Source organism: Podarcis pityusensis (genome assembly GCF_964106645.2).
Source record: "Podarcis pityusensis genome assembly, chromosome: 2".
NCBI classification, from domain to species: Eukaryota; Metazoa; Chordata; class Lepidosauria; order Squamata; family Lacertidae; genus Podarcis; species Podarcis pityusensis.
This window is the reverse complement of record NC_138029.1, coordinates 6,897,696-6,917,279: the sequence shown is the minus strand read 5'-3', so window position 1 is coordinate 6,917,279 and position 19,584 is coordinate 6,897,696. Positions and strand designations below refer to the sequence as shown.

Genomic DNA, 19,584 nt, shown 5'->3' with positions numbered 1-19,584 from the left:
CTTCCCCAGGGAGGGACGCCACCTTCCCCGAAGTCGAGACGAGGGAAGATCGGAGGCTCCTGTTCTGCCCCTGCGCTGGTTCAGCATGGCGGTTTTTTCCTGGCATTTTTGGTGCCACGCTGTTGGGCGTGGGAAGGGAGGGCAGAGAAGATGGCTTCCGGGAGAGGTGAGGGGGTGCCCATCCTCCTCCTCCTCCCACTGGAATCTTAGAGAGTCACACTTAGGTGTTCATGTTGTTGTTATTTAGTCGTTTAGTTGTGTCCGACCCTTCGTGACCCCATGGACCAGACCACGCCAGGCACTCCTGTCTTCCACTGCCTCCCACAGTTTGGTCAAACTAATGTTTGTAGAGAACACTGTCCCACCATCTCGTCCTCTGTCGTCCCCTTCTCCTTGTGCCCTCCATCTTTCCCAACATCAGGGTCTTTTCCAGGGAGTCTTCTCTTCTCATGAGGTGGCCAAAGTATTGGAGCCTCAGCTTCAGGATCTGTCCTTCCAGTGAGCACTCAGGGCTGATTTCCTTCAGAATGGAGAGGTTTGATCTTCTTGCAGTCCATGGGACTCTCCAGAGTCTCCTCCAGCACCAGAATTCAAAAGCATCAATTCTTCCGCGATCAGCCTTCTTTATGGTCCAGCTCTCACTTCCATACTTCACTACTGGGAAAACCATAGCTTTAACTATGGAATTGCAGAGTTGGAAGGACCTCCAAGAGTCATCTATTCCACCCCCTGCAATGCATGGATCCTGCCCCCAGCCATCCCTGGGTGGGCTCGAACCACCAGCCTTCTGGTTTACAGCCAGACACACTGACCCATTGCGTATTTTACAATATTGTAAAATACCAAAATAATAAATACACATTTTATGTGTGTAAGGCAGGGGTCAGCAACCTTTTTCAGCCGTGGGCCGGTCCACTGTCCCTCAGTCCTTGTGGGGGGCCGGACTATATTTTGGAAGAAGAAAAAAGAACGAATTCCTATGCCCCACAAATAACCCAGAGATGCATTTTAAATAAAAGCACACATTCTGCCCATGTAAAAACATGCTGATTCCCGGACCATCTGTGGGCCGGACTGAGAAGGCGATTGGGCTGGATCCAGTCCACGTACCTTAGGTTGCCTACCCCTGGTGTAAGGTATCCTTCTGGAAGCAGTTGGCGCCAAAACCTGGCATAGGCTGCTGCTATGTTTTCCTTGCAGCTTAGGTTGCAGCCCTAGTTTCACTTTCCTGGGAGTAAGCCCTATTGAATTCGACAGGGTTTGCTTCTGAGTAGACATGCCTACTATTAATCTGTGAAAACTGAAGCGGAAGGGGGATTAAAAGTGCAAACCCCACTGATGAACTACCTCTTTTCTTCTAAAGTTAATGGGGGAGGCAGCCAGGACTTTCAGATTCCCATTTTTTAAGGGAGGGGGAATTTCTGCATCTCTTACATTGCTGGGCAGAAAGGAGAATTTTGGGAAATGGAGCTTCACTTATTAGAAGCTTCCCTGCTTTTGTCACAACTCTCCCTTATCCGGTGCAACTGTGATAGAAGTACATCACACACACACACACACACACACACACCACATTTAATGTAGCAGAGGGTGGTGGGGACTTGAGAGAGGTTTGGTCTAGTCAAGTGATGGGGAACCTTGAGTCCAAGAGCAATTGGACGGCCCCAGGTTTCCTACACCGATGTAGCCCTTTGAACTGTGCTGATGAGACCTTCTTGGGATCTTTCAGAGTCGCCAACTGATCCATCTTTTTATACCCAGAGCTGATGCTCCACTTATGGCCCACCTTACAGGGCTGTTGTGGAGGATTGCTGGCATAATGTACACAAAGTGTTGGGACATTTCAAATACGCAGTATTAATAATAATTTATTATTTGTACCCCGCCCATCTGGCTGGGTTTCTCCAGCCACTCTGGGCGGCTTCCAACAAAGATTAAAAATACATTAAAATGTCACACATTAAAAGCTTCCCTAAACAGGGCTGCCTTCAGATGTCTTCTAAATGTTAGATACGTAGTTGTTTATCTCTTTGACATCTGGTGGGAGGGCGTTCCACAGGGCGGGTGCCACTACCGAGAAGGCCCTCTGCCTGGTTCCCTGTAGCTTTGCTTCTCACAGCGAGGGAACCGCCAGAAGGCCCTCAGCGCTGGAACTCGGTGTATGGGCAGAACAAAGGGGGTGGAGATGCTCCTTCAGGTATACTGGGCATTAATAATGGTGGCGGCTGTTTTTGACTTCTAATAGGATGGCATTCCCAGATGCTTCCCTAGTGACATTGCTGTCGGTGTGTCACTTGTTAGACAGACTGAGAAACCCCATCTCCACCTTTAAAGACAAAGCAGTCAGGTTGTCAGTGGCCGCCCAGGTCGCATCCTCATCCCTTCTTTACCTGAACCCCCTCTGTTTTCCTTCTCTGAATTCCCACCTTGCTTAGATTGTAAGCTGTTTGGCGGGATGGTGGGGCAGCAACACCTCCAGCAGCCTTTTTTGTTCAGTATTGTATGCACAGAATTTGTTAAGCTGATATAGGCAGGCCCCTTCCCTCAAGGAATTTGCGCGTGAAAACCAGCCGAGGAGAAGATAAGACAAGGCAGAGAGAAGTGGGAGCAAGGAAGGGATGTGGGCAAAGGCAACTGATGTGATTGAAGCTAGAAATGGGGACTCATCTGGGTTTCCTAAGGGGAAAGTAGAATTTGAGGAGGGATTTGAAGGAAGGAAGATAAAATATATGGTATGAAGTGCAGTGGAGAAATGGGAAAGGAGAGCTTGGCTGCCATAGGAATAAGATTTTAGGCAAACCAATAAATACCAACAGCACCAATGATATAATTTAGCATTTATGTAGCATGTGTCTGGTTTCTAAGGGCTTCTCTGAGAAATTCTTACAATAACAGCCCTGTAGGGGATGCCAGTATTATTGTCCTCGTATTGCAGATTGGGGGGGGGGAGCAGGCTTCACTTGTCTTGAGGGTGCTAGGTTGGCAAAAGCTGACTTAGTGAATATGTGACTGAGGAGAGAAGGGCCTGAGGAATGAGGGACTTTTGCCATCTTTTTGTGGTGGGCCCTGCTCCTGTACCTTTAAGGACAGTCGGATACCCAAACATGTAGAGTTGGTGGTTTCCTGGGATCAAGGTGCATGGTGGGAAAAGGTTCACCTATTGAGTTGGTCATCTGAGGGTCATCTGGTCCAACCATCTGCAATGAAGGAATCTTTGGCTCAACCTGGGGCTCGGACCCACGATCCTGAGATTAAGAGTCTCATGCTCTACTGACTGAGCTATCACAGCAGTTCTTGTGAACGTATAGGAGCAGTCCTGGTGCAAAAGTAAACAACACAGCTGCCACCCGGACCACTGAGCTATTCTATACTAGAACAGAACTTGCTCTGACTTTGGGACGTAGGAAACAGCCTTATGCTGAGAAAGACCACTATTCCACCAACTCAGTACTGCACTGACTGGCAGTGGCTCTTTAAGATGTCACCAGGGTTATCTGCCATCCCTACTCGGAGATGGTGGGATTGAACCCACAAAGCAGATGCTCTACTACTTCCCCTTATATGCTCCAGCTTTCCCTATTTACTTGTCCCTGGTACCTTGGCTGCCTGCATTTTGCCTTTGGGGAGATTTGGGGATCTAAAGAAATTCCCCACAAGCCATGTTCGGGTTCTTGCACAGTGCACAAGCTTCCTTTGCACCTCAGCCATGCTGCGAACATTTCCTTGAATGCATCTGAGTTGCAGCTGTTCCACAAGTCTGACTATATATCTTGTGAAAATAAATGCTATAAAATATTGTTTAGGTTGCTGTTTTAAAAAAGGAGATTTTTAAATTTTTTTGGCTTTACTAATAAGCTTTCATCCAAAACCAGCACAAAGCAGGTGATTGCACAGGAAATAAATATAGCATACAGCTAAGCCTTCAGCAGTGTATAATAGTGTGTGTGTATTGGGGTGTGGGGAAGCGGGTAGCCTTCTGGCAGTGATTTTTAGTTCAAAGACAAGGGTGCTGTAATTATACAAGAGTGTCCTCTTTTTCCGGAGAGCTGTTGGAGGGTATCTAATTTGAATATTAAGGCTGCAGTCTTATATACTTCTGAGGAAATGTTAGCTGAGGAACAAGCTTTAAGAATTCTGATTTAACATCTCCACCATTGGTGTTGTAAAGCAGCTCCCAATCGTACCAGCCTTCCCCCAACCTGCTACTTTCCAGATCTTTTGGACTATGACTCCCATCTGCCCCACTATTTGATCCTGGAGCTGATGGGGTCACGGCCGCGCTGGCTGGGGCTGATGGAGTCATCGTTCAAAACATCTGCTGGGCATCATGTTGGCAAAGGATGGACTATAGGCTATATTACACCTTGAACAGCAAAGCTGTAATGAGGGGATTCTTGATACAACAGAATGCAGTAAAGAAAAGAACACAAAATGAGAAAAAAGATAAGATCTTGGATAAAATAAAAGAATTAGAGAAGAAATTAAGAGTGAATCCGAAGTCACAGCCAACTCTGAGAGAAATTAAACTTTATCAAACGCAATATTCTAAATTGATAAATCAGGAAATTGAATGGAAGGTTAAATTAATGAAACAAAAAACGTTTGAGTCGGCGAATAAATGAGGAAAACTGCTAGCTTGGCAGTTGAAGAGAAGACAAAGATTAAATACTGTTACGAACTTAGAGGTTGATGGAAAAAACATCCAGAATCCAGTGGACATTAGAAAGTGTTTCCAGAGATATTTCAAAAAATTATACACCCAAGGGCCGCAAGATGATATTGAGATTAAACAATTTTTGGCAAAAAACGGACTATCTAAATTGTCACAAGAAAATAGGACAATCCTGAATTCTAAAATAACACAACAGGAGATCGAACAAGCCATCCAGAACATGCAACTTGGCAAATCTCCAGGACCAGACGGGCTGACCTCCAAGTACTATAAGACATTAAAAGACTATTTGATACAACCTTTGATGGAGGTCAGCAATGAAATTATGGAGGGGAAGAGGGCACCGGAGTCGTGGAAGGAAGCGTTCATCACATTAATACCAAAGTCGGAAGCTGAAAAGACACAACTTAAGAACTACCGTCCCATCTCTCTTTTAAATGTGGATTACAAAATATTTGCAGACATTTTGGCAAATAGATTTAAAAAAGTTTTAAATGAAGTAATTCATAAGGACCAGGCCGGCTTTCTCCCAGGAAGACATCTGTTTGCTAATACAAGGAACATTATTGACATTTTGGAACTTTTGCAAACAGACATAAATACAAAAGCAGTTTTAATTTTTATAGACGCGGAGAAGGCCTTTGACAATATCTCCTGGAAATTTATGATGGGAAATTTAAGAGAGATGGGAGTGGGACGGGGTTTTGAGAATGGGATTGAGGCGATATATTCAGAACAGAAAGCTAAACTGATAGTTAATAATGTGGTTACAGAAGAGTTTAAAATTGAAAAAGGGACACGACAAGGTTGCCCTATTTCCCCTTTGTTATTTATTTCGGTTCTGGAAGTGCTATTGAACATGATTAGAGGGGATCGGTTGGTGGAAGGAATTCAGGTCGGTCAGAAACAATATAAATTAAAAGCTTTTGCAGATGACCTGGTTTTGACCTTGCAGAAGCCAGAGCCCAGTACGAAAAGAGTATTACAACTGATTAATGATTTTGGTCGGGTGGCTGGATTTAAACTAAATAAACAGAAAACTAAGGTTTTGGGGAAAAATTTGACTGATACAGAGTCAGAACGGTTTCAGAATGAGACGGAACTTAATGTGGTTAAAAAAGTAAAATACCTAGGGGTAAACATAACAGCAAAAAATCTAAGTCTATTTAAGGACAATTATGAAAAATGCTGGACAGAAATTAAGAGAGACTTAGATAGTTGGTCAAAATTGAAACTTTCTTTGTTAGGCCGAATTGCTGCTATCAAGATGAATGTATTGCCAAGGATGTTGTTTTTATTTCAAACACTTCAGGTTTTGGATAAAACGGAGTGCTTTCAGAAGTGGCAGAGAGACATTTCTAAGTTTGTCTGGCAGGGCAAAAAGCCCAGAATTAAGTTTAAGATATTAACCGATGCAAAACAAAGAGGGGGCTTTGCCCTGCCAGACCTAAAGTTGTATTATGAAGCCGCAGCATTCTGCTGGCTAAAAGACTGGCTACTTCTTGAGGACACTGATGTGTTAGATTTGGAAGGGTTTAACAATGCTTTTGGATGGCATGCATATTTATGGTATGACAAGGTTAAAGCAAACAAGGCCTTTAAGAACCATATTGTCAGAAAATCATTGTTTAATGTCTGGACAAAATATAAAGACTTGCTGGAAAATAAAACACCAAGGTGGCTTTCACCTTTGGAAGCCAAGGCCCGAAAAAGACCCAATATGGAGGCTAAATGGCCAAAATATTGGGAAATACTAGAAAAGGAGGGAGACAATTGGAAATTGCAGAGTTTGGAGAAAATGAAAGACAAAGTGCGAGATTGGTTACATTACGCTCAGATTAAAGAAGTTTTTAAAAATGATAAGAAACTAGGGTTCCAGGTGGAGAAATCGAAATTAGAAACAGAATTGTTAGAACCAAAGATTAAGGTACTTTCAAGGATGTATAACTTGCTGTTGAAATGGAATACACAAGACGAAACGGTTAAATCGGCTATGATAAGGTGGGCACAGGATATTGGGCATAATATCATGTTTGAGGACTGGGAGAGGTTGTGGAGTAATGGATTGAAATTTACTGCATGTAACGCTCTGAAAGAAAATGTAATGAAAATGATTTATAGATGGTATATGACCCCAGTCAAACTTGCCAAAATTTACCACCTGTCTGACAATAAGTGTTGGAAATGCAAAGAGTGTGAGGGAACGTTCTTCCACCTCTGGTGGACTTGCCCTAAAGTGAAGGCGTTCTGGGAAATGATTTATAATGAGCTGAAAAAGGTATTCAAATATACCTTCACTAAGAAACCAGAGGCTTTCCTTTTGGGTATTGTCGGCCAAGGGGTGGCAAAGAAGGACCAGACATTTTTTATGTATGCAACAACAGCAGCAAGGATACTTCTCGCAAAACATTGGAAAACTCAAGATCTACCCACACTGGAAGAATGGCAGATACAACTGATAGACTACATGGAACTGGCTGAAATGACCGGCAGAATCCGTGACCTGGGAGAAGAGAGGATTGAGGAGGACTGGAAGAAATTTAAGAACTATTTACAAAAGTATTGTAATTTGAGTGAATGCTAAATAAGAGGCTAGATCAAAATAACTGAGCACCACTAAATTTAGAAGTTTTTTAAGAAAACAAGTAAAACTGTGAAATTTAGCTCCCTCTGAGAATTATAAGATTATGAAATATAGAAGGGATATGAGAACTTAAATAAGATGATAAATTGCTGACAAAATGTTATAACGATGAAAGTGGGAGCGGGAGATGTGAGGAAGTCCAAAGAAAATGTGAAAATATGTTAAGATCAATGTTATATTGCTTATTATGTTTATTTTTATTCTAAAACCTAATAAATTGCTTTAAAAAAAAAATATATATTACACCTTGAACAGAATAGTGCCTTAAGGCGCTATAGTTTAGCACTATAGTTTCCGATATGGCTGGTCCATTGTATTGACCCTGCCAGGGAAACCTCAAACATCACAGGGGTGGGGGAGAGGTTAATACTTTTTTATCCTCTCTTTCTTCCATCATGGAATTGGAGGACAGATGCATGTGGTTTCCCATCTGGTCTCCCATCCAGGCACACATCAGATCCACCCCTGCCGAGCTTAGCAACTTGCAAGGCTCTCAGCCTAAAAGTGCGTGGAGTCCAAATGCACAGGTTTTCAGAATTCAGTGTGAAACTGTGCGGCTGAGGTACCTCTCCTTTCAGCGGCCATTACAGAAAGAAAAGTCCCATCTGGGAGAGAAGCTCTGGCAGGCCTCCTCAAACCAGGCTGCATCCTGACTTCCAGTATGGCCAAATCCCTCACCTCACTCGAGCTTTGAATCTTCTCCTCAGGGCTCCGCTGATTCGTACACCAGCCGCCCATCGCTGGACTCCGACGTGTCGCTCGAGGAGGAGCGCGAGGGGGTGAAGCGCCAAGTGGAGAACCAGGCTCAGCAGCAACTCGAGAAAGCCAAGGTACTGGCAGGGGAGGGTACGCCAGCCTTGGTTTCAGCTAAGCAGATGTTGGGTGAGGACCTCTTTGTCCATGAAACAGCTTCCCTTGGTCCCCAGCAGCTCTGAATGCAGGGAGGCAACCTGTGGCCTCCCATATATTTTGGTACCACAAGTCCCATCGTCTCCAACCACTGGCCATGCCGGCTGGGACTGATGGGAGTGGGAGTCCAAGACAACATCTGAGGAGCCATAGATTCCCCAGCCCTGCCCTGGGCCAGGAGGGGTGGACTGTAAGGAGCAGAAAATAATCTTTAAGTTTTATGTAAACATCATACTGCTTTCTCATGAACATTCTGGAAAGGACTAGTGCATTTCCAATCTGCCTTCAGAATAACGGCGCATCAGCCCTCCCCCAAACAGTGACCTCAAAAAGATCCATGATGACGGGGGTGGGCTGCTCTTCAACGACTTCTTGGTGGCCCCACATCTGCCCTTCATTTTGGCTTCTGAAGACCACAGAGAGCAGGGGAGCGAGCAATTTTTGGCCTTTTGCTCACTGGTTTCCATGACTGCGGTTTCTTCTCCTTTCTGTAGATTACAATTGATGTAATCCTCACCCGTGTGTTCCAAAGGCATCATACACAACACACACAAGCCAATGGGGTGGCATTTATTAGTGAATAAAAGAGAAACGGGCTACAATCCAGTATGGGAGGGAGCACATCTGGGCTGCCCTGCATGTTCTGTTGCTGCAGCTAATGACTACACTAAGGGCCAAGCTAGATATTACAAAGCAGATTCGGACAATAGTTTCCTGATCGTGGTTGTTGTGTATTTTTTTAACAAATAAAAAGCACTGTGTGAGGCTGTGGGTTTGATCTGAGGAGTGGGGGAGGGAGGGGTTGCTTTGGCCTTCCTACTCCTGCCATTCTCTTGCTCAAATTTGCTTCCCACAACTGTTTTTGTCACTTGCGCAAAGGAAGCATGGGAGTCTGAAGACTGTTAAATGTAATACTGGATTTGGCCTCATAAATCACTTTTCTATATAATCCATATTACATTAGTTGTGATACATGTATGATATCATGGCAGTATAGGTTGCCCTCGGTTCAAGTCTTGCTGCAGCCAGGAACTCACTGTGGGAATGTTCAGGGAGGCAGGAGAGGATATATTGTTTGATTATATCCTTCCCAACTTGTGTTAACAAGTTCTACAATTTAGCAGAGTAACATTCCCCTTTTAAACTTTCACAGTGGATAGGTTTGCCTGGCTTGTATAAGCCTCTAAAATAAGTTTCCTGGTAATTCCCCTTTATTCCCGCTTAAAAAGAATAGATACGACACAGTCTTGTATAAAAATATAAAAGAGTTTACTCACACGTTCTGTTCACAGATGGATCCCAGAAGTCAGACTTAAGTTACAAGATATATACACGTGGAATCTATCCCATAAGGAGATAGTTCCTTTGTCCTCTCTTGTCTGGAAGCCAAGAGGGCATCTCAGGCTAAGGAGATGTTGCTTCTTTGAGGAATGGAGTCAGAGAGAGAGATGGCTGCATCCCCTGTGCTATTTTGTTACCTGCACAGGTGAGGTCACGCCTACCTCTGGTCACATGTAGAGGAAGTTCGTCCCAGCCCAGGAGGAAACAGGAAGTTCCGACTGGCTGGTCCAGACATCCCCCTTTTTATGTCCACTCTAGGAATGCTGTATTTGACTGCTCTGTGTTTCACACCCCACACTCACGAGACAACCCCCTCTCCTTAAGTTCCCCTTACCTGCAACGTGTGAATCTACTTTATAGGGCTGTTGCCAGGATTGCATATAAAGTGTTTTAAACACCTACAAGAAGAGAGACCATCAGTGGGCTCTCTAACCAGCGAGAGCGGGAGCAGGTGTGTGTAAATGTACAAACTGAGTGAGCATCAGTCCTTTCCTCAGATGACTCCAACAGCCAAGTCAAACCTTGTTCAGTCTAGAGAATTTTCTAGAGAACTAACAAACCTCATTAAGGGGAACTTTTCCTTGTCTAGCTTCCTCAGTGGAGGACTCCATGGTCCCTGGCCCTTGCCCCATCAACTGCCCTCGCTACCCTTTGGAACTGGGCATAATCCCGAGAGTGACGGATCCTGCACATTTGTTCTTGAGAGGGAAGTGACGAGGTCCCATCTGACCTGGCGCTGACAGGCTCCCTCTCTGATTTCTTTTCCTCCTCAGAACAAGCCGGTCGCATTTGCTGTTCGTACCAATGTCAGCTACTGTGGGACGCTGGATGAGGAATGTCCTGTGCGTGACTCTGCCATCAACTTTGAAGCCAAAGACTTCTTGCACATCAAAGAGGTGGGGCCTGGGTGGAGATGGGGATGGGGAGAAGAGTTGTCAGCAACAGCTTGCAGTTGTAGTACCTCTTTTTCCTGGAGGTACGATGCTGAATTGGGGGAGATTCAGGGCAGACAAAATCAGTACTGTTCACACAGAGCATAGCTAAACAATGGAATTTGCTGCCAAGAGATGTAGTGATGGCTGTCAAAAAGGACAGCTTTAAAAAGGAATTTGACAAATTCATGGAGTATAATGGCTACTAGTCTTGATGATTGTGTACTAGCGCCAAAATCAGAGTTGACATGGCCACTGTGGAAGACAGGATACTGGACCAGATGGGCCAAATTTAGATTGGATTAGTGCTGTTTTTGTTGGTATCTATCTGACTTGGGAGACAATGGATTGGGCCTCTGGGGGGTGAAGTTAATAGCACCGAAGTGACCTCCCTGGTGCATATGGTGGTGTATGGTGGTCCTGGGCTGCACAGATGACAAGGACCGGCCCTCCCCAATGTCGTCCAAACACAAAGCAAAGCAAGACATTCGGCACCAGCTTGGCAGAAGGAGGCTCACAAGGCGCCACCCAACCGTTTTAGGAACTTCACTCTGGATTTGTGTAGGGTACCATTCTTCTTCTTCCAGAGATATCCCCCAAGGCAGCGAAGGTTTAATTTCAGTTTTCCTTCTCCTAGATGGGATGCCTTTCCAGGTGAATGAGCCCCATCTGCTCCTCACTTCCTCTACAGTGCTAGCTTCTCATCTATTAAATCCTGCCGATTCTCTGATTGCTACAGCCAGTGGTTCTTCTATCTGATATGTGACTTGAAATCTGGCCATAGCCTTCTGGTACTGAAGGGTCAGATCTTTAGCTACTGCAAGATTTATAGATGTTGGCTTGGTTTTTTGTTTTTTTAACATTAACATATTGTTACTCATCTTGAGGATTCAAAAATAGTAAAAAATATTTAAGTTCTAATGTCAGTTGTTTACATGAGTAGTTTAATAAGTGAGAGATACTTCTCATTCCCTCCCTCTTTTTCTATACAGTGGTACCTCGGGTTACAGACGCTTCAGGTTACATACGCTTCAGGTTACAGACTCCGCTAACCCAGAAATATTACCTCGGGTTAAGAACTTTGCTTCAGGATGAGAACAGAAATCGTCCTCTGGCGGTGCGGCGGCAGCAGCAGGCCCCATTAGCTAAAGTGGTGCCCCCATTAGCTAAAGAACAGTTTCAGGTTAAGAACAGACCTCCAGAACGAATTAAGTTCTTAACCTGAGGTACCACTGTATATGGTAGGAAGGTGTCTTTAAAGGGTCTATGACCCTACAGCAGCGGCGTAGCGTGGGTTGTCAGCACCCGGGGCAAGGCAAGTAATTTGCGCCCCCTAACCCCTAACCTGCCGCCGCTGCCAGCTTCTTCTTGCTGCTGCCTGGTCTGGTCTGGTGTGGTTCTCTCCCGCGCTCAGCGCTGCGCTGGGCGGCCGCTGCACTGTCCCTCCCCCAGATAGTCCCTTGCTCTCTCTCCGCACCGCACGCCTGGCACCCACCCCCTCCACAGTGGGCAGCGACCCAGCGGCTTGGATCGGATTCGCACAGCCAGCACTGCAGTGAGAGAGAGTGGGTGAGCCAGGTAGGGGCAGAGAGCTGCAAGTGCGAGCGCGCCCCCCCCAGATGTTGCGCCCGGTGCGGCCGGCCCCCCCTGCACCCCCCACGCTACGCCACTGCCCTACAGATCTGTGAAGCCTTAAGTATAATTCTTGGCCCTCTACCATGATGTCTCTGCAGAAGTACAGCAATGACTGGTGGATCGGGCGGCTAGTGAAGGAGGGGGGAGACATCGCTTTCATCCCCAGCCCACAGCGGCTGGAGGCCATTCGGCTGAAGCAGGAGCAGAAAGCCAGGTAAGAGGGTCTTCAGTGGGTGGGATGGCAAATAACTCTGGCTCAGTCAGGCACACCAGCAAGAGTAAGGGGTGTGATGCTTTTCTGTGGTGGGAGGCAAGTTGTAAAACTGGCAGTAGTACTGTGTACCTCCCCCCCCCCATCTAAATTATTTGGTAGCTAAACTCAAACCACTGTGTGATACTGTGCATGGTTTTTAATATACCGTATTTTCCGCTCTATAAGACGCACCAGACCACAAGACGCACCTAGTTTTTGGAGGAGGAAAACAAGAAAAAAAATATTCTGAATCTCAGAAGCCAGAACAGCAAGAGGGATCGCTGCACAGTGAAAGCAGCAATCCTTCTTGCTGTTCTGGCTTCTGGGATAGCTGTGCAGCCTGCATTCACTCCATAAGATGCACACACATTTCCCCTTACTTTTTAGGAGGGAAAAAGGGAGTCTTATAGAGCAAAAAATACGGTACATGTTCAGGGACACTGATGCTAATTCTAAGTTCAGCATCAATGAAGAGCTACACGAGATGCTAACTTAGGTCCTGTGAGCCACCTTCAGTATACAGCACTGGCCCTTGTTCCATTGAGAAAACTGGACTGTGGGAGGGCATGCTTTCTTTAGGCAGCTGCTGAATCTTCCAGACTTTGCTTTCCTATTCGGAACAAGCACATCCACACAAGCTTGAGCTCCACATTTATCTCCAGTTGCCACACTGACTTTCTCTTTTCTTCCTCAATTAGGCAGTCTGGTAATCCCGCCATCAGCAACAGGCGATCGCCTCCCCCATCACTAGGTAAAACCTTAAACAGGGTTGAGTGTCTGCTGTGTTTCTGTGGGAGTGCTGAATGCAACCGCCTGAGAACCTTAGCTTTTATTAAACCACAGAAGCAAGATCCTAGCCCTTATGATATGCTTGAAAACGACTGGTGAAATCTTAGCATGTTTTTGCAGACAGAAAAGCAAAGCAAAAACACCCACCCACACTTTTGTTTGAAACAATTCTGGTTTGGTTTGGTTTATTTATTTCTTAAATTTGATATACTACTTGTTTGTAAGGGAAAAAACCTCAAAGAAATTTACAAAAAGAACAAAACAATAAAATTATCAATATAAACAGTTTGAAACAGCTGTTTGAAACATTCAGAAAATAATGAAAATCAACAATAAGCTAAAAGCAGATTAAAACACGTATCAGCATTCTACATATTTGGGTAGACTTGCCTAAACATGAATGTTTTTAGCAGGCACCAAAAAGTGAAGGTACTTGCCAGGTGAAAAATTTCTGACTAAATATACTGTGCTGAAGCCAGATGCTAGTGTCAAATTGCACCACCTGCTGGAGCCAAAAAGATTTTTTCTTGTCTTCAGAATTTCACGTGTGGCAAGGGGAAGGCTCCTTGCATATGCTCAAAGACACTCTTTGAAGATATTGTAGTAGAAGAGGCATTTAACCTATGCCAGCTCTTTCTCCCCCTTGAGAAACAGAGAGAGACCAAAAAGATCTTGCTGGAGGGGTAGGTAGACAGGCAGTGCCAAAAGGGAAGAGCTGCCTCTCTCTGCCTGAACCTACCCAGACCTTGCATTTGTCAGCCTAGGCCAGGGGTCAGCAAACTAAGGCCCGGGGGCCAGATCAGGCCCAATTGCCTTCAGGATCCGGACCACGGACTGTCCATGGATCGGCATGAGGATTCTGCTTGTTTGGGCTGCACCATCCCCCCCCCGCGCCATTCCATCCCGCCCCCCCACACCACGGTGGTGGCGCCTCCTCCCTCCCTCCTCCTGGCTTCTCACTGCCCTGCCTAGAGGAGGAAGGGAGCTGGGCTGAGCTGGCTGAGCACCATTTTAAGCAGCCCCTCTCCGGAGCCAGCCCTTTCGCGCCACTCATCTCCCCTCCGCCGCTGTCCTGGTGCTCCTGTAGGCCAGAGAGCTGAGCGGACAAGCTCCTTCTGCCTACCCACGAGAAGTAGCGGCAGTGGTGGTGGCAGCCCTTGGGAAGATAAGCGCAGCGGCTGGGGTTGGGGGGTTGGGAGGAGGACTACTTGCCCCCCTCGCCTCTTATTCCAGCCCCCCCCCAGTGCCGCTTCTACAGCCCACCACAAGGTCTGAGGGACGGTGGACCGGCCCACGGCTAAAATCTTTGCCGACCCCTGGCCTAGGCCCTTATTTGTTTGCCTCCTCCCCTCGGAGTGAAGTGTAGAGGGCAGCAACAGGAGAATGGTCCTTCTCAGTGGTGGATCCCTGACCGTAGAATGTTCTCCCTAGAGAGATGCACCTGGTGACATCACTACCAGCTTTTTAGGTGCCAGGCAAAGAGTGGGCCTTATGGTTTGGTTGGTTCTTGTTCTGGTTTTTATCATGTATTTTCTGTTTTCATATTTTATTTTTATGTTGTGAACTGCCCTGAGATTTGTGGATGAAGGGTAGTATACAAATTTAATAATTAAAAAAATATAAAATCCCTCTACATCCAGACATTGAGCTTTGAATTGGGCTTATACAGTGTGATGATTCCCCTAGCCTGCATTGGGGCTATCTTTTAATAGGGTGGAGTGGGAGATGTCCTTATGCAATTTCAGGACAGGCTCTTTGAGTCCGTAATTTAGCTTTTTGGTGTGTTTTCACTTTTGTATTATTGTGCGCTTTTATCATTGTAAGTCGCTTTGAGACATGTAGTAAGCGACGAATAAATGCGACAAATAAATAATGCCAAGTGAAACAAGAGCACTGGATTCTCAGTGCAGGCGGGGAAAGATAGATAGTGTTGCCAACCACACTCGAAGCTGAAAGAACAGAGTATCTGGGACGTAGAATTACAATGCCACATGAGCGAAATGATCAAACATCCTGCAATAAGGGACTATGGGAGAGGTTTTTCTCCAGCTAACTATCTGTCAGGTCTTCAGGTACCCAAACACAGACGGTCTTTTACCCTCGCCAGATTCAACGTTCTCCCTTCTGCCTTACTTCAGGGCAGATTTGAGGGTAAACCATACACAGCACGGGTCTGCCCTTGTGGCTCGTTGGAAGTTGAAACTGCTTCACATGTACTATTACGTTGTAGTCTTTATGAGGATATACGTTTGACTTTTATTACACCTGTTTTGCAAAAGTCCAGGAAAGAATCGGAACACCATAGTTTAAAACTACTGCTAGAGGACAAGAATCCCAAGACTACATTAAATGTAGCCAAATTCTGTGCGGCTGCAATTAATCGCAGGAAGCAAGTGGTATCCCATAATGACCAAACCCCCAAATGTTAATTACAGGGGGCATGCTAATAATTAATTTTAATTTTTTATATTTAAATGCTTGTTATACTCATATTGTCCTCTGTATTTTTGATATATTTTTTTTTATGATCTGTGATATTGTGTGTGTTGACGCTGGTCTGTGACCGTATTAATAAATTCATTCATTCAGTTGAAGAGGGAAACACAGCAATGCATCCATTTGTCTGGATTTCACTTTCCTTAGCACAAAATTTGGATGCAATGCCCTGAGCACGAAATGTTAAATGCTTTTAATGTCATACGTGCATAAGCCACTGCTGACTTCAAATGTATCCCTTTAAGACAAATTGGCCTAGGCCAGTGATGGCCAAACTTGGCCCTCCAGCTGTTTTGGGACTGCAATTCCCATCACCCCTGACCACTGGTCCTGTTAGCTAGGGATGATGGGAGTTGTAGTCCCAAAACAGCTGGAGGGACAAGTTTGGCCATGCCTGGCCTAGGCTTACTTTGTCCCTGCCCTGTCACATGATTTGGCAAATCAGAGGTTGTTTCAGGGTTGCACAACCGGTGCCACACTAGGTGCCGTGCTTCAGGGGGTGCCACAACAGTGAGGCCAGAGGTGCCTTGCGAGAGTGAGGCCGGGGGAGAAGGGGAAACAGGAAGGCAGTCAACCACCCACCCCAGTTCCAACTCCCAAGGGATTAAAGCTCTTAAACTGCAGGGCCCCTTGTCCTCTGTGTAGTCTTGTTCATTTGCTGATACTTCACTGTTGACAACCCCGTATTTTCTTTTCCCCCCAACAAGCCAAACAGAAGCAAAAGCAGGTAAGGACTCAATGCTGGGATGACCCTCTTCTCTGCTGTGTCTTTTCCCTGCTAGCCAGTCCTACAAGCGGAGGACGGGGTGAACTATGAGGCCATCCTGTCCAAGGCTGCACTTCCAGTATGCCTCTAAACCACATTCGAAACACATTTCCCCCCTCAGAGAATTCTGGGCACTGTAGTTCACCTCTGAGTTACAATTCCCAGCAATCCTTGACAAACTACAGTGCCCAGAATTCTTTGAGGGGCCCCCGCGGAATGTGCTTCCAATGTGCTTTGCACATACATGTGTATGCAACCTAACTTTGAACAGAGTGGATTTCATGCTAGAATGGCATTCAAGGTGGAGCTGCCTTTGGCTGGAGCAGCCTGCAGTGATGGGGGTCTTCCCCCCTTACAGGGCCACCTCAGTGTGTGCTGGGGGGCATTTTGCCCCATGTAGACCAGGATGCAAAGGCAGCAGGCTTTTTAACCTGTTTTGATTGGGCTTCCTCCCCATGCTTAGCATAAAAATGTGAGAGGAGAAGGCTGGTGGCCCGGGTGTCCACAGGAAGGAGGGGACAATTGCTGTCCCTAGTTTAGCCATAATTCCTTGATTCCCAGCTTTCATTTAAAAGGGGGGAGTAAAGGTTCTATTCTTCCCATTTTTTGGTGAGAAACTAGCTTGCTCTCCCCTTTCAGTGTTTTACTCCCTGCCACCCAGAAAAATGCCCACATGTAGCGGTTTGGGTGGCTGCTGTGGGCGCAGTAGGAGGTGGCAGTGTAGGGCAGAGAAGAGGGGCTGGGGCTGAGCAGGTGAGGCCATTTCCTGTTGCAAGGAGTTTGTAGCTTATTGATACTGATATGATATTGTAGCAAAGCAAAAGGGATATAGGGGTGGTATCTGATATCTCATCATCCATTGGGATTGCGTATCTGCGTTTCCGGTTGAAATGGAGAGAGCCCCCACTTTGTCATTACTGCTCTCCTTTCTCCTACTTTCTGGGCTGCAGAGGAAGGGAAAAGCCATTTTGTGACACACCCTCCTTTTTACAGACAGAGCACATCCCACCTTACGATGTCGTGCCCTCCATGAGGCCGGTGGTGCTGGTGGGGCCATCCCTGAAAGGATATGAGGTATGGGAACGTGGAAGGGACAAAACTCTGCCCCAAACCCACATTCTGAAATATGGCTGTAGCCAGTGCATTTTTGGTAGGGGCGGGGGGAAGACAAGCTGCCAATACTCGTATATTCCTAAAAGTGCTGCGGGTACCAGCATAAAATAGCTCCCATGTCACAAAAAAATTCCTGGCTGTGGTAGTCATTTGACCAGCACCGCTGCCCTCTTGCCCTCTGTCCTTTCTTTTCAGGTGACAGACATGATGCAGAAAGCTCTCTTTGACTTTCTCAAGCACAGATTTGATGGCAGGTAGGGCACTATTCTGAAATGAAGAGCAATTTCGACCCCCACCTGTTGCCTGGTTCCTGTGCCACTAGCGAGTGTTGGGTAATGGTCTTGTTGCCTGTCATCCTGTCTTTCAGAATCTCCATCACACGGGTCACAGCTGACTTGTCACTGGCCAAGCGCTCAGTGCTGAACAACCCAGGCAAGCGGGCCATCATTGAGCGATCCACAACCCGGTCCAGTATCGGTGAGTCCCAGCAGGTCCCATAAGGGCAACGGGAGTTGGCAGGCGAGCAGCTTGTCTGGCATAGCCATGGCGATCGTTGGTCTTGCATCCCAGGTTCCCTGCTTATAGAAAATGAGTGTGCCAGGGAGAAAGGTCATCTAGATTTTCCTCTTGGTGTGGGTAGGTCTCAAGCAACGCTCTTGGATGCAAATTGTGCAAGTTTCTAAGCAGAATTCACAGCACTGTTTCCTTCACAGCCACCTCCTGCTCTTTCTTTGTGCTCACCCATCAGTAGATTTCAGGGTCCTGCTTTGAAAGGCCGCAATCCACAGAGGGCCCTGGGTGCAAGCTCCCTGAAAGCATACAGGCTTCGCTCTTCAAGGATTCAGAAATGCCTGCAGAAACTATTAACTTTAAAACTTGGGGGGGGGGGGGGGAGAGCTCATTTTGGTTTGTGTATATGTTGCTGTCATGCTCTCATTGCTCGTCTGAGCACAACAGGGGAAACACAGTTTTAAAATCTCCTGGGCAGAGACCAGACCTTCTATGTATCCCTGTTGGTAACAGGCTGAAGCTCAGTGGTAGAGCCTCTGCTTTGCACACAGAAGGCTCCAGGTTCAACCCCTGGCATCTCCAGGTGGGGCTAAGAAATACTGTATTTTTCGCTCTATAGGACACACATAGGAGGGGGAGAACAGGAAAAAAAAAATCTCCCCCTCTCTGCTCAGCGCCCCTCCAGCGAAGCGGCAGGAGAAATGGAGCCCCTTACATTTTTCCTCCTGCTTCGCTGAAGGGGCGCTGCGCAGAGAGGGAAAACTGTGCAGCGCCTCTCCAGCGAAGCGAAGCCTGGAGAGCAAGAGCGATCGGTGTGCACTGACCCCTCTTGCTCTCCAGGCTTCAGGCGGCTATCTGCAAGCCTTCGAAGCACGGCGGGAACTCCTGCTGCGCTCCGAAGGCTTGCAGATAGCTGCCTGAAGCCCCCGGAGCACAGTGGGAGTTCCCTGCGCTCCGGGGGCTTCAGGCGGCTTCAGCGAAAGCAACGCTAAGCCTCCGGAGCGCGGGAGGAGCTCTCCCCCTGCGCTTCGGAGGCTTTGTGATGCTATTGCTGAAGCCAAGGAGCCTGCATTCGCTCCATAGGATGCACACACATTTCCCCTTCATTTTTGGAGGGGGAAAAGTGCGTCCTATAGAGCGAAAAATATGGTATCTGCTTGTCTGAAACCCTGGAGAGCCACTGCCAGCCAATGCAGACGGCACTGAGCTAGATTATCTGTGAAGTGCCCTAATGCTGTTTTCTTGCACGATATCTGTGCAGTTATAGTTGCGCATGTGGGAATGTGCTTGCGCAGAATGCAGACACAGTGTGAAAGCGTCATGTGGCTGCATCTCAGTGTCACCCTGTAAAAATGAGTAACATTAGCAGAATTAAAAGTGTTTTTCCCCTCCTTACGTTGACATTGTACTATAAAACTGGATCCTGTCAGTTCACCTGAAGCAGCCTCCTCATTCTCCTTGAATGTACCCGGTGTCTTGCATTTCACCGCTTCCTGCAGGAGGCAACACACTGCTGTTATTTAT

The 19,584-nt window shown here is 46.6% G+C and overlaps 1 protein-coding gene across 3 annotated transcripts in view; it reads left to right on the top strand.

The window, feature by feature from the left end:
- Window positions 1–19,584, top strand: part of CACNB3 (calcium voltage-gated channel auxiliary subunit beta 3) — a 41,448-nt gene that overhangs the window by 14,652 nt on the left and 7,212 nt on the right. For all 3 annotated transcript variants that reach the window (XM_080995465.1, XM_080995467.1, XM_080995466.1), the window contains exons 2-9: window positions 8,024–8,146; window positions 10,340–10,462; window positions 12,232–12,347; window positions 13,085–13,137; window positions 16,379–16,398; window positions 17,431–17,511; window positions 17,746–17,804; window positions 17,918–18,027. In XM_080995465.1, coding sequence (XP_080851591.1) covers window positions 8,024–8,146; window positions 10,340–10,462; window positions 12,232–12,347; window positions 13,085–13,137; window positions 16,379–16,398; window positions 17,431–17,511; window positions 17,746–17,804; window positions 17,918–18,027 — 685 coding nt within the window. The remainder of the gene's footprint in view (window positions 1–8,023; window positions 8,147–10,339; window positions 10,463–12,231; window positions 12,348–13,084; window positions 13,138–16,378; window positions 16,399–17,430; window positions 17,512–17,745; window positions 17,805–17,917; window positions 18,028–19,584) is intronic.